This window comes from Saimiri boliviensis, chromosome 11 (genome assembly GCF_048565385.1).
Source record: "Saimiri boliviensis isolate mSaiBol1 chromosome 11, mSaiBol1.pri, whole genome shotgun sequence".
NCBI lineage: Eukaryota > Metazoa > Chordata > Mammalia > Primates > Cebidae > Saimiri > Saimiri boliviensis.
The window spans coordinates 103,662,849-103,678,484 of NC_133459.1; the positions used below are offsets into that span (position 1 = coordinate 103,662,849).

General features: G+C 39.6%; 1 protein-coding gene across 3 annotated transcripts in view; it reads left to right on the top strand.

Moving 5' to 3' along the window:
- VAV3 (vav guanine nucleotide exchange factor 3) overlaps positions 1–15,636 on the top strand; it is a 396,323-nt gene that overhangs the window by 176,093 nt on the left and 204,594 nt on the right. For all 3 annotated transcript variants that reach the window (XM_074381320.1, XM_039460910.2, XM_039460911.2), the window contains one exon: positions 14,331–14,389. In XM_074381320.1, coding sequence (XP_074237421.1) covers positions 14,331–14,389 — 59 coding nt within the window. The remainder of the gene's footprint in view (positions 1–14,330; positions 14,390–15,636) is intronic.

The window sequence follows — 15,636 nt, forward strand, 5'->3', positions numbered from 1 at the left end:
TGTCCCACTCACATGGATCTTGGAGCTTCTTGATGGTTCTGGGTCAGTTATTTCAACCATTGTCAGCCAGAGCTATCTTTGGTCCTCTCTGGAACAGAGTGAAATTCCTAAATAATGCCTGGATTTAATCCTCCCTGTAAAAACTGTCTTCTGCACAGTAATTAACCAGAGTCAGTTCAGATTTTCTAAAGTTTGCTCAAGCTAGATCTGCCTCTCTGGGATTTGATGTGTCCAGTAGCACACAAGTCCAGTTGATCCCTTTTTCATAATGCTTGTCATACCTGCTTCCTTTACTGTCTCCTAAATTCACTCCCTAATCAATTCAGAGCTTAGGCTATTGTTAAAACAGCTTCCTCAGTTTAGGCTTCTTTCTCTGAGCTGTCTTCTATAGTTACTAGATTAGGGTTCTCTACATACTCCTGTTGGACAGTTCATTCTCCAGCTAAAAAGTCTTTCTTGGTTCATCATAATATAAATGATAAAATCTAGACCCCTTAGCCTGGTGTTTAAAACTGTCTACCTCCAACTTGCGACTTCAGTGTATCTGATGTCCCCCATCCTGAATCCAAGCTCCTTACCTCCGAATATTTACTTCCATCGTGTCTGCCACTCAGCCATTTCCTCATTCAGATGTAGTTACTGAGCATTTGTGTGCCACGTGGGGGTCTAGATGCTGCGGATACTGCAGTGAGTAAGGCTGACACACTCCCTGCTCTCACGGAGCTTGTGCTCTCATTCTGGGAGACAGATAATAGACAGATAGGTGATATTTTCAAATGTAAGAAATTAGGACAAGTATAAAAAAGGTGACAGAATAGAATGCAGACACTCTTTCAACTCCCATAGCCCTAGATGGCTCTATGATGTATGTAGCACTCATGCCAGGCTGTTTTGATTTTTGTGGTTTTAGTTACACACTCTGGGGTAGATCAGCCGTGACACAGCTATTGGCCCTACTACTCACTACCTCGGTGACCATGGGCAAGTTCCTTTCGTCTTTCTCAGTTTAGCAGTCTAAAATGAGGATAATGTTATTATTCTGTTCATAAGGTTGCCTTGAGTGTTTTATAGTGTCTATAAAATGCTCAGCACAGATCCTGTCCTGTGTGTGTTCATGTGTTCGTGCATGTGTATAACATATAGTGACACTTAATTGCTTACCATTGTCATTTTTGTTTGGGTGAGGTTAATTTTAAGTAATATAAATATTTATACTGATAAACAGATAACTCTTAAACCAGAATCTCATTACAGTTCTGTAATGCCCTGTATGTTATTGTAATGTACAATCAAATTATACAATACTATTTCCTTACAGTCTACTTAATTGCAAACCAGAAGGAATTGTACAAGCTGGTATCCTCTAGGAGGAACCAGACACTTCTTAGTCTAGTTGTGTTAACTATTTCTTTTGTATTCAATTTGATAGTACAAAAATATTTTACATATAAATTAATTATTTCTCCTAGCTAAACAGTAAGCCTCTAAGTTTCAAGCAAACACGATATGGAAATAAATTATAGTTAACTGAGATCATAGGAATTTTTTTGACGTTTTATTTTACATAAATTTGTACCCAAATGCTACAGTCTCAACTTACTAAGAAAATTTTCTTAAGCAATTCACACAATGACATAATGGGCATTCCCATTTTAGTAAATAGTACTAGTGGCTTTGTTACCTGTTGAAATTTATGTGCATAGTTGCTGGTGACTGCTGTAATGCTATCTGTTTCTGGTGCACAGCTGTACTTGCAGCTACTGGGGAGCCTGAGGTGGGAGGATCACTTGAGCCCGAGTGTTTGAGGCTGCAGTGTGTCACTGCACTCAGTCTGGGTGATGGAGTGAGACCCTGTCTCAAAAAAAAAAAAAAAAAAAAAAGATATAAGAAGTTACCATTATGACATGCATATTATCATATGAATTTGAGCTGTATTTGTAAAGGAATTATTTTAGGCTATGAATTGTCCGCATTTATATTTCCATAATACATAACGCATTATAACACTGAAAAGTTTTCTTATAATAATACAGTTAAGGTTTCTGTTTTGGCAAAATGTGAAGAAAAAAAAAATACCTAGCACTTGCTTTAGCAGTGTGATGGTGAAGTCAGTAGCAGATGAGTTTAGATGCTGTAGCTGTTCCCAAGGCATGAGACCCAGCAGAAGGTTCAGTGGAAAAATGAGGAATGGTTTAACTACTGAAGCACTTACATTCCTTGGAATTCAAGATATCCAAGGATTAATGAGTGCTATAAGTCAAATTATAATTAAAGGTTGGAATCCCAAGGTGCTGGCAGCATTGCCGGCTTTTAGCAGATCTGAATGTTCACAGTTAGGTTCAAATGTAGGTTGTCATTTGCCTGCCATCCTTCTAGAAGTCACTTTACTTCTCTGACCCTTGAAAGTTCTCATTTCAAAATGAAAATATCGTATAAATCATGGCTTTTGTGAGATTAAATAAAACGAATCACTTAACCTAATACCTGATCATCGTAAGCATTCAATAGTTATTTGCTAAGTTAAAGGATGCAGAAAAAAAGGTGATTCTCTTGGACTTCAGGGTTTCAAAAAGCTATTCTGCTCAAGCCTGTGATTTTCAACCCTGGCTGCATACTAGAATCACTGGAAAGGTTTTCAAAAAATTCTAATCCTAAGGCCCCATCACAGACTATTTGTGTCATAATCTCTGAAGGTAAGGTTTGGACATTGGTGTTTTTCAAAAGCTCCACAGGTGTTTCTAACATTCAGCCAGGGTCTTTGCCCTCTGACAACCACGTTTGTGCAGTTGTCTGTCTTGCCCTAGTTGAGTATGCTCTGAAAAGCCCTTGAATGTATTTCCTCCATTACACTGTGGTGCCTTGGGTTCACCTGTGTACTCTGTCACCTATCTACTGCAGCAGTCATTTTCTGCATCACCAGTGTGTTCCTTTTAGTTAATCTGTTGAACTGCCAGCACAGTTCTCCTAGAAAACAAATTGGAATGTGTTACTGCCCTTCTTAAGAACCTTACCTGTAGCTTGTTGAATGAAGTTGTGATTTTCATGTGGCACACAAGGCTATTGGCAATCTGAATCTACACCATCTTAAGATACATGGGAAGTCCTTACTGAAACTTGTGAAGTTTGATAAATGCAGCTAAATCACAGCAGACATGCCCTGAGTTGGGAGGTATATATTTTGGGGTCCATTTTTGCCACACATTGGCTCTCAAACTTTGGTGAGATGATTGATGTATAGAACTCAGCGTCCTTCCTTGTTTGGAAGAAAGAACAAGAATAAACAAGGCTTAGAAATAAGTGGAAGGAAGGAGTGATGTAAGACACTGGCAGACATTCATACTTTTGTATGGAAATGCTGTAGCAGAAGGCTTGATCACCCCGTTTGTCTTTCAGACCCCAATTCGCCTGTCCCTTAGAGAGAACTTACCTTGAACCCTTAGATGGAGACCCATCCCTTCTCCTCTGGCGCTGTGTGACATTCCTTTGTAACCCTTCTCACCCGTGTAATCGCATGTGTGTATTTTTGTGACTGTTTGCTTGTCTGCTTCCCAACTCTGCCATGAATGCTTTACAGACAGAGGCCTTGTCCAGTTTCCTCAGTGCATGTCTACAGGGCTGAGCCTGGCATGTGGTAGGTGATGAGTTTCAAGGTGGGCGACCATTGGGTTGACTGAGTGAGAAAATAATCAAAGAGTTGATGTGTGTAGGCAGTGGGGAAATGGGAAGTACGTAAGGGCTGTGTAGAAGGGTATTTTCCTGCCCCCTCCAGGGCTTGCCACCTTTTCATGGTCCTTTTAGCTTTCTTCTGGCTCCACTGAAGAGGCTGGGGGCCCCTACAAGTGCAAGCTTTTGCTCTGCTTTGACCGTATCAAGCTGTGGGGACCTTGGGATGCCATGTCACGCTGTATTACCATTTGCATCTGTGGAATGAAGGGTTTGGCAGTCTTGGTCAGTTTGCATCTGTTTTGTTTCTCATTGTGTTCTGGGTGCTCTGAAGAGTTTTGTATAGACTTATCCTGTCCAGTATGGTTGCGATTAACCACAGGTGGCTACTGAGCACTCAGGTGTGGCTAGTCTGAGTTGACATGAGCTATAACTGCAATATACACATGAGATTTGAAGACAGTATTCAAAAACCTAAAATATCTTGATTTTTGTATTGGTTACCTGTTGAAATGATAATTTCTAAACATTCTGATTTAAATAAAATATATGATTAAAATTATTTTCACCTGTTTTTATATTTTTTTAACATGACTTTAAACATATGAAGTTGTGTATGTGACTTACTTATTTCTATTGACTAGCTCTGGTCCGGAAACTACATTTCTTCCGTCATGAATTCATTTATCTCTGTTTCATTTGTTCAGGCACATATGAAAATGAGCACTTTGAAGCAGTATATGAAATGACCACTGTTACCACACCAACCAGAACAGAGACTTTAAGGACTGAGATTTTATTCCAGCCTGGTAGGCAGTCAGAACTTCTGTTAGATGCTTTGAAATGTTCACAGATGCTTCATGCTTTTCTTTGAGCAGTCCTGAGGCTGGGACAAAAGATGGAGCATCTTTGGACTGGAAATCTGTGGCATGTTCTCCACAACGAAATCCTATCATTCTGGCTTTTTTTCTTTCTGGGACTTTCTGCATTTCTTCCTTTAGAGTGGTAACAGCTATGGACAACATTCAGGAAGCAGTGATATTTGCCACTGAGTTGTGTGACTTTGACAGTGAGCTGAGTTTGGAAAATGTGTTGACTTTGCCCCAGCTGTGTGATTTGTGGGCAGCTCTGAGCATTCATTAATTTCTAAGGCCCTTAGGTCATACAGAACTCTCCGAGTCTGTTTTAGATCACATCAACAATTTCTCCTCGGGCCTGACGTGAGCACATGGGCATGTCCATTCAAAGGGAGTTCATGTGAAAGTTACAGTGGCTTTCCAGTGAGCTGGTGATGATGCTGTCTGATACATTCCCAACCACTCTGCTGCAGTTGCTACTGAAATGGTTCAGTGAGTAATTGGTGTTTACCTACAGAGTCTGTAAATAAATTCCATTCTTTGTATTGAACATACTAAAATTACCATGTAATCTTTGTAGCTTTTTCTTTCTACTCTCTGCTTAAAGGCAGAGAAGGATTTACAAATATGATTACATTTTCAAAATTAAAGTGTTTCTTTTACAGTTGTGTACAAACAATTCTTTATCATTTGTGTACTAAGTTTAACACACCCTAACAGACCAGCATAAATTTAGGCAGAGCGGAGAATATTTATAACTGGAAAACTGCTTTCAGACCGCTAACTCTGCACGAATGAGTTCCAAGTTTTATCTTCTTTGCTGTTTGAACTGGTGATGTTAAAACAGTGTATGAGGAAAATTTCTTACCATCTTTTACTTGGTGTGAGAAAATTAGCCTTACTGGTCCCAGCTTGCTTTTTTCTGTCTGCTCGTTAGTGGGAATGTGTTAATTTTGAAACTGCCTCTGTAAATTATAATCATGTGAATTTTGTGCTCTGTGTAGGTCTGGAGTCAGTCTGGAGCGCAGTAGGCAAAGCAGTTGGGTGTGGCTGAACGTGGGAGTGTGTGGAGAGTGGGCAGAGTGAGGCTGCAAGTGGCAGGCAGGAGCTTCTCGGGACTCCTGAGTGTGCTGCTAAGTAACTGGCACTCTGCACTTAAGAATGATGGAGTGGGTATGGTGGTAATAGTGGTATGGTCACATTAATAGTTTTGAAATGTCATAAAACCTCTATGGTAGCCAAGTGGAGGATGAAATTAAAGGGAGTGAAATTGTAGGTCTGGAGACATATTGGAAGCTATTCCAATAATTGAGGCAAGGAAATAGAGAGGGCTGAGACCGTAGCAAAGGCACAGGAAGGGAGAAGGGAATGGATCTAGAGAGTCTGAAAAGGATGAATTGATAGAATTTAGATCTGCCACTTACATCTAGAAAGTTTCCCCATGTCTGGCCAGGTGAAGGAGAGGAAGGGGATTGTGGGATCATTGGGCATGGGGAGGAGAAGCAGGTTAGCAGGAAAGGATGCACTGTTTGGGGTCTTCAGAGGCAAGTGCTAAGGTCAAGAAGGCAGAGACAGCAGGACCATAGTGGTGTGGAAATGCCTAATAAGACAAGTGCAGGTCTGTTTGCTTTAGAAAAAAAATTGCTCAATGACCTTCTTTCTCTCAGAATCTGAAAAATCAGGACTTTTAACCAAATAAGAAATATATCATTCAGGAAATGGCAACTACAAAAAGCTTCTCAGAGAATAAGGTACTCACCGGAGTACGACATGATCATGGAAGGGGTGGGCCTGAGAATGGTCGTTCCTGCCCATCAAACCTGTATTAACTTGAAGGAAGAGAGTCTGGCAAATGTCCAGGTGCCCATCAAGATGCAGACCAGGATCACCTCTTTTAAAGATGCCTTTGAACCTCTCTCGCTCCCTCTGCCCCCCAAGGGGCGCGACTGGCCTTGCTCTCTCCCCTGGGCTTCAGATGTAGCTTGTCACACTGGTCTGCGTTTTCACTTAGAGTCCTTCACCATTATGGTATTTCCTAATAGACTGTGGGTTTTTTGAGAGCAGGAAGCTTTGTATCTTCATTTTGCTACTCACAGCCTTTAGAATGTGTATCTGATATATCTAGCACAGAATTAAGTGTTCTGTAAACCCAAGAAACTTACAGGGGAGGTAGTGACGTGGAAAGAGCAACATCCAGGACAGAAGAAAAGAGACCTGGAGTCTGGAACTCACTCTGCTACTGTCAGTCATTGGACCTGGGGCGAGCTGGTTTTTCTGGGCCATGGTATTCTGATAGGGAAAGGAGATTTAGCGAGAATCTGGAAAATCCGTGAATGGTCCTTCAGAGGTCTCTGGATTTCTTGAGATTAGATGCAGACGTGTGTGTGTGTGTGTGTGTGTGTGTGTGTGTGTGTGTGTGTAGGTGAGTTTTATTTATTTATTTTTTTGAGGAAATGAGTGAGAGCTTTCATCATACTCTCAAAGGGATCTCTAACTTAAAATAATTCATAACCACTGAATAAAAGGTGATGTCTCTAGGATTCCTGTATAAGATAGAGTTGTGGGTCTTGAGCATAGGCATTCAGCTAAAGGACTCGTCTGGAAACTGCTATGAACAAACACACCCTAGTTACACAGACTTTGGTGTTTATTTGGGGCAGACAGGCATGGCTCCTCTGAGCCCATCCTGTGTACTATCCCTTCTTAGAACTCTTTCAGTTCTATGTGAGGTCGCACTCACGTTTGGTTTTCTGAAGTACTTGACAAAGACTGAATCTTACTTTACCGATAATGACGAGGATGACAACAATGACAAGGGCGATGTTGAAATTAGGGAAGAGTAAAAGTCCAGGATATTCTCCTATGTGCCTGTATCTGTCTGTCACCTCCTTTAACACTGACAATAAACTTGTTTGGTAGGTGATGTTTTAATTATAATTTACTAGGTAAGGGAACCAAGGCACAGAACATTTATCTTCTTGACTCCCATCCTTACCTAGCTAGTAAGAGGCGGAGCTGGTATTTAAACCCAGAAAATATGACTCCTGAGCCTGCCCTTCTAATCAGCCCAGTATATGACTTTTTTTTAAAAGGAAGTTTTTCTTCTCTGTAGTTTCACTTTTGAAGATTCAAAAAGTAGTAAGTATAGAATAATTCTTATTTTATGATTGTAACCAAGGACAGCACAAACTATAGTTTGGATCCATGTAACCTATATGGATACTCTACTCTCTTGAACAATGGAAATGTATTCCCCATGGTTTGCAGTCTTCTTGGCATAGAAATGTTGTGTTGATCTTATCTGGCTGTGCCCATAGAGGAGGTGATAAGGACATTTTTCAACAGCATCCCACAGATGAAAGCAACAAGCAGGTGCTTCAGGAAATCTCTAAGATGTGTTGCTGGAAGTGACACTAAGCTGCAGTGTATACTAATGGGGGTAATTTGCTGTGTGAAATTAGAGTTTCAGAGAAAATTACGATAATGAGTTTTGTTGATTTCCTAGGAGAGTTAAGGTGGAACATGTTGTTCGTCTAAAGTTTACCATCGGGTCGGGTTTAGAATTGGGCCTCATTGTCAGAGAATCTGGTGTCTGGGATGCCGGGTAGTACCAGGCTCTGGGCCGCCTCTGGCTTGCAGTTGACCTGACCTACAGGCTATGCTTCTGCCTGAATTTCTCTGCCCAGCACTTTCATGTCCACATTCCCAGTTCCCTTTTCTGGGGCCTGCATTTTTTGCCATAACCCCACAGGGCCCTTGCTCCTGAGTCTTCAGGAACTAGGAGGCAACATCCATGCCTTGAGCCTCCCCTGCTAGATAGCAACTTAATGCTGTAGGGATGTGATGCTGTGGACCCCTTCTGATCCCCTAAGCTTATCTTGCATTTGAGCTCAAGCCTGCAGCTGCCTGATTGCCCTTGCTGAGCCCACTTCCCTGTTGTAAGTACCCCTTCCCTCGGAATTCCTTTTGAAACAGCCTTTCCATTTGAGTCTGCTACGGGTTAAGAGGTGAGACTTCAGAATAGAGAACTTGAGAAGATAAATTCATAATTAGCAACTTTTTGGCAGACCTGCATGTTGGTCTCATGGCTTCCTCTGGTTACTGTTAAGCTGCAGTTAAGCTGTGGCTTTCTTAACTCAGGACCTTCGAGTAGCTATAACATACTGCTCCTGCATACATGACTTGTTTTAATTACAAATAATATCTACAGCACTAATGTGCTAGAGAAGCAAAGAGTGGATATTTGACAGAATGTCTCATTAAGATAATAGTTAAAATAGGTAGTTTTATCACCATTCTGTTTCTGAAAGCTGTTTTATTTTGTGGCTTTTAAACTGACTAAGGGGTGATAAAAATAAAGAGCTCAAACAAAATAAAAATCCTCATTGGTTGAAAATGTTTCATAGGGGAACATGTCAGTGTTTATTGACTATAGGTTTGAGTAAATAGGGAACACTTTCTCATATTTAACATTTAATTTTCACAAAGGATTCTTCAGTTATTTATTCATTCCTCACTTGTGCCAGGTTGAGCCCTTTACATATCTGGACGCATATTATCCCTAATCTTTAAAACAGTTTAGCAAGTTATTACTCTTTTGTTTGTTTGAGCCAGAAATATTTTTGTGTTAAGTGGTTGCCATGAGCCTGGCTGTGAACTAGGTGATGGAAATAAAACAGTGAAGAATCACTTTGATTTTCCTGCCCTTAAGGAATTTTCCATTGTCAGACTGAAAGACCAACGAACAGATCACTAGAATGCCTTATGTTTTTATATACTCTTCAGGGTCTAAATTATGCAGATATTTTTTCACATTGAAGCAGTATTCATGCAAATATGTTGAATATCATGTGTTTCTTTTGCCCTGATCATCCCATTGAAAAATCTTTCATATAGCAATACCTGCACATAATTGAAAAGATCTTTGGCAGGAAAAATAGTTGTAGATTTTGCAGAAAAATATTGAAAAAGCTAATTGGCAAGAGAATGACTAAATCATTGCTACTTAACTGAAATGTTACGCAGCACTAAAATGAATAAAGTAGATATATACATATGGAATGACTCTGCTTTATTTTTATTTTATTTTATTTTTTTAATTTTACTTTTTTGAGGTGGAATCCCAGCTCTGTCACCCAGGCTGGAGTACAATGGCATGATCTCAGCTCACTGCAACCTCCACCTCCTGGGTTCAAGTGATTCTCTTGTCTCAGCCTCTTGAGTAGCTAGGATTACAGGTGACCGCCACCACACCTGGCTACTTTTTTGGTATTTTTAGTAGAGATGGGGTTTTGCCATGAAGGCCAGGCTGGTCTTGAACTCCTGACCTCAAGTGATCTGCCCACTTCACCCTCCCAAAGTGCTGGGATTACAGGCTGAGCCACTGTGCTCGGCTAACTCTGGCTTATTGTTAATGGCAAAAGCATGCTGTAGGAAAATCTGTAAAATAGGAATACATTACTTAATAAAGGAAAGGAAAAAAGACAAATTTTCCCAGGATCATACCAGATTTTTAGCTGTGGTCCCATGTAGGCAGAAGAGAGAGGAGAGGTGTGAGGGACATCTTTTAGGTATTACTGTATTATTTCCGTCTGACAAAGTAAACATGTATTCCTTTGAAATATTTTAAAAAGCCCATACATTTTCATTTTAAATGAGGTGATAGATGCTATGGCAGAGTTATATCCAGGGTCCTATGGGGAGATAAAGGGGACACAGACCAGGAGCCAGAGAAGACTCCCTGGAGGAGTGGTTGGTGTTACTGGTTTCAGGGTTATAAATGTCCATCACGTAGAAGACAGAGAGGGAACAAGGGCTTTCTGCTTGGGAGCATCCTGGAGGCTTTCCTGGTATCCGGCTGGGGGGCTGGCCACCTCCAGAGCCTTAACAGCTTGCCCAGGTCATCCTGGGTTCTTCTTCTTCCCTTCACCTTCGCACAGCACCAGCTGCTATTACTGAACATGTCGCCTTCTTATACCTGTCTCTGTGGTGGCCATCTTGGCTCCATCTCTTCGCCTCTCACTTGGACAGTTGAGACAGCCTGCTTGGGTGGTCTCTTGGCCACTTGTCTGTTCCCCGTGTCCTCCCACCTCAGGCTGCCCTTCACTTTGCTTTAAAAATGCATTTTGACCCATGATTGCCCTTCCCACACTTTCTTAATGGTCCTTCCTAGCTTCTGGAATATAAGCCACCCTTCGAAGGCAGGTTTTCAGAACGCTTTGTCTGCCTTTCTCACCTGCCTCACAAAATAGCTCTCATTTATGTGATCCAGGATGATTTTCATTTCTTTACAGATGCCACACTTCTTTCTCATCAAGGGGTGGGCAAAGGGAAAGAAAGAAAATTCACAATATAGATTTACTCTAGTTAATTGTTAGCTTATTGAAAGTACTCTTACTAGCTACCTCTGTTTCTGGGAGTTAATATACCTCAGATTTTGCTATTATATTGAGGTAACAAGTTAGGAATTAATACATTGCAGGAAAATAGTCTTAGTGTCCTTGGAGTTTTTTTTTTTTGGTAAAAGTTCTTGAATGGATGGCAGATCAGAATCTCCACAGAGGATTTAAGGATCTGGCTTTAGTTTGTATACTTGTCTATTCCAAATCCGGATACACTCCGCCTTTATAGAAGACACATTGTTCTAAAAACACCACATTGACTAAACAGTCTTTATTTGCTTTGGCTGAACTTAGAGTTAACGGATGGACCCAGTGTGCAATAGGATAGACAAAACTGAGCACCAGTTCTCAGACTCACTTTAGGATACACTACATGCTGTCTTTCTATTCCTCCTCACCTGCTGAATTTGTATATTTGTTATTTTTCTATTACTGAATAGTTATAAATAAGCCTTGTTAAGCAAAAAATAGGAGTTGGTCTTAGCTTGCTGATTTTCAGAAATCTTTGTCCTTTTAAACACATTCAAGTCAGGACTAAATTAATAGACTATCATCTGGCTCCCTCTGGTGGACACTCATGAAAAAAAATCAAGCTGTAGTTTTCTGAGAGAGGAAGTGTGTAGTAGAGGGGTTGCCATTGTTCTGGTTGTTGGCGGGGGTGGGGGGAAGGAATAGAAAATGCATTCTAATTTTGTAGATACATCATAATTATTATAGAAAAGATCCCCAAGGAATAAAATGCGTTGCTATGTAAAATACCTAATAGAATAGCAATAATAAAATACATAGCCATGGTACTGCTTTTGCCCTTTTTATTGTTATTAAGTGGTGATATATGCTGGGACCACAGTGTAAACTATAATCAGAGGTAGATGTCACCCCATAGATTTCTAACAGTCGTATATTAGGGTGGAGTACATGCTAAGGTAAAGCAGCGAAGGTAATTGAAGGGTCTGGATACTCTACTGATTATCCCAGAACTTCCTCAAAGCTAGACTTTTCACCTAATAGTGAATAATTTTTATATTTTAGCAAATGTTTTTATTTTGAATTAATTTTGATAAATTTACTAGTATTTGTTCATTCTTCATTGTCTGAATTTATGCACTCACTGACAATGCTTTATCTTAATTTTGGGGAATTAATTGATATCAAATTTTATCTGATTGGTTATGTATGTTTTGACATTCGATGTTCAACCCACTTAACTAGGGAGAAATTGCATGAAGGGTTTCAACCTAATTTTCATTCTTTTGTTTTTCTAGGGTCACATCTGGGGGCTAGGGTTAGACTATAGAATTTTGGGGTCAGTAAATTAGCTCATCTAGTCACCATGTTCTTTGCTTCTTTCTAACCCTTTGGAACTATACTAAAGAGTTTTACTCCCTTCTCTTTGGTTTATGTAATAGATTTTCTTAATTTTTTAAAATTACCAAATAAAGATAATATGTATTGATCTTATACAATATGTTATTTTGAAATATGTATGCATTGTGGAATGGTTAACTGGAGCTAGTTAACGTGCATTACATCACATATTTTTTATGGTGAGAACACTTAAAATGTACCCACTGCAGTTTTCAAGAATGCAATACATTGTCATCTATATGTAATTCAATTAAATTTTATTTTTGTATAATTTATTTTACATAATAATAGAAGTTCCCATTTACCAAGTCAAGCATATGATGGCATGATCTCATTTAATTCTTTCAGTAACTCCATGAAGCAGTTAGCTGTTATCTGCATTTTACAGAGGCTGGTAAAGGTGAGCATAGCTGAAAACTCATGAGTCAGGGCTCCAGGTATTCTTACTCCCAAGCCAGGAATTTTTAACTACAACCATGTATATGGGACCGCTTCCTGAAGTGGGTGAAATATAAATGTATGTGTGGCTAGTACTCTCATGAAGCGTCTACAGAGTACTGGAGATTTCATTTTTATGTTTCTGTCTCTGAAGTAAGGAATTAGATTACCTTAATTTAGAAACAGATTTTTGCGTTTTCTCCTTTTTTACTCTCTTTCTGAATAGGCCTTATAGTAGAACCTCTTTAAGCTGTGTTTGTTAAATTTTTGAGAGTTGGGATGTATTATGTCTATTACCATATAAATAGACGTTATGGCAGGGCCTGTGGCTCACATCTATAATGCCAGCACTTTGGGAGGCCAAGGGAGGTGGATGGCTTGAGGCCAGGAGTTTGAGACCAGCCTGGCCAACATAGCGAAACCCCATCTCCACTAAAAATACGAAAATTAGCTAGGCATGGTGGCGTGTGCCTGTAATCCCAGCTACTTGAGGGAGGCATGAGAATTGCTTGAACCTCGGAGGCAGAGATTATAGTGAGCCAAGATTGTGCCACTGCACTCCAGCCTGGGCAACGGAGTGAGACTCTTTCTCAAAAAACAAACAAACAAACAAAAACAGACTTTATGAGAAAATTACATTTTAGGTAAATGGCTTTCTCACTAAGTCTTCAAAAGAGACAGTCTTAGGACAAAAGACTGAAGGAAGGATAAAGTTGCTAGCAGGGCACATTTAACAGGTTTAGGTACTGAAGATCTTTATAAGGAATCTTTGAAACAGATAATCAGGTTAATTTAGAAAACTTTTTCTGAAAACACTCAGAATTAAATTAAGGCAATTTCCTTAAAGTTGGTGATTAGACAGAATAAATACTATTTAAATATTTTACATGCTGTCTTATTTAATCCTCACAATAATGTAATGATTGTTAATAATCTATTATAGGCATTACCTAGACGATGAAACTAAAGCTCAGAGAAATTAAGTATTTTGCCCAAAGTTAGCTATCCAATAAATGGTAAACTCAGGATTTAGACTCAGGTGGTGTAGCTCATGAACCCATCCACACTGTAAACTGCTTTGTTATATAACAGGACTGTCCAATAGAACTTTCCGTGATGACGAAAATTTTTGATAACTTTGTAGCTCATTACAGTGGCCACATGTATGTGGCTACTGAACATTTAACATGCAGCTAGTGCAACTGCGGAACTGGGATGTTTTTGTTTTTAAAATATAAATTAATTTAATTGGCCTCTTATGGCTAGTGGATACTATACTGGAGAATACAGCTTTCCAGAATCTTTCAGTTTCTGTAGAAGTAGAGATATAATTTGCTTGGGGTAAGCCAGGCTAACTTTGTGTTATACCGATAAAGAATCTGCAACTCAAATGGGTTGGTAATCTGCTCAAAGTAATAAAGGAACAAAAATATAATCCAGGTATTTATACTTCTCAATCACAGCTCTTCTCATTCTGTACCTCTTTGGCATGTGCAAATAGATGTTTCTGCTGCTGTGATTAATATTATATCGGAAAAGTTTTGGAAAAAAAATCTTACCTTTTCTAACTACATGTTTAATTAATATTTTCCTCTTTTCTCAGGTTATAGAAACATTATCACGACTTTCTCGAACGCCTATAGCGTTGGCCACAGGAATCAGGTAAGCTCTGTTTCATCGGTCATGTGTCCCATTGAGTTCAGTGTAATGATTCTTTATTAAATGGTTGCTATTTGTGAAGCACCTTGCACACAGGTAGTGTGTCTCATTCATGAAGAGTGCCTGGTTTGTAAGTACCCAGTACACATTTGAAATTACAGGCAGTGTTCGACTTATGACCATGGTCGGGACCGCGGAACGGTCGTAAGGCGATTTGGTCGTAAGTTGAGTAGGCTCTATGTACAGTTGAAATGGTGCACGCGGAGATGGTAGTGCTGCCGGAAGCCGGTCCGCACTGTCGTACGCCCAGCTGGGCAACGTTTGCGCTGCCAGACGCGGAGCAGTCGTGGCTAGCGATTGTGGTCATAAGGTTGAATGGTCGTAAGTTGCATAGGTGGTAAGTCGATCAATACCTGTAATTGAGCAAGGTAGAACTTATTCATAGAGTTGAATAACACATTGGCTAAACATTGTTATCAATTCACAGGTGACTGTCACTGGTGGGGTTCTATTTTTTTTTTCACTTTCCTACAACATTTCTGTACATATGATTCAAGGTAAACAGAAATGCTTAGGTAAATATATATTTTTAAAGATGTTGTAATATGTTTATTTCCTATAAGGTAGAGCATAATGATAACTCATAGCTTTTAGGAGTTTAAGAAATAATCAGACAAGTATAAAATATGTATACAAGAATGTGTTTTGAAGGTTCAGTAGTAAATTAAAAACCTAGAAGTAAATTGTTTAAATATAGTATGCCATCTCCTTGCGATGGATATTATGCATTTGCTAATCATGCAAATATAGATGTATATGTTGTGTTGAGCCTTCCTTGTTTCAGATACTACGTACTTAAGTTAGATCAGTCAGTAAAGATGTGTTATGTAAGTAACATTAGGAAATAAAAATAGTCTCTACACAGCCAGGCCTCATGGAAATGGAATAGATTTTTTGCCTTCTTTATTCAGTGCTCCATATTTCTGTAGCCATCACAGCCATTTTTCTGTGTCCAGCGTACATTCCCATTCTAAGAGAGAGGATCCAAGGACTTACCAGGGTTCTCTGCACTGGCTACAAAGCACAGTGCGCTCGGGAAAGATGCCCTGCTGGTGTGCAAGACCTTTCTCAGAAATGCGCCATGAGTTTGGCAGCTCTCTATGTGTGTGGTCTGTCGGAAGGATATACATTCAACTCCTTCTAATTTGCTTTTCAACACATGCATAACGTTCATGGCAATATGTATTTTA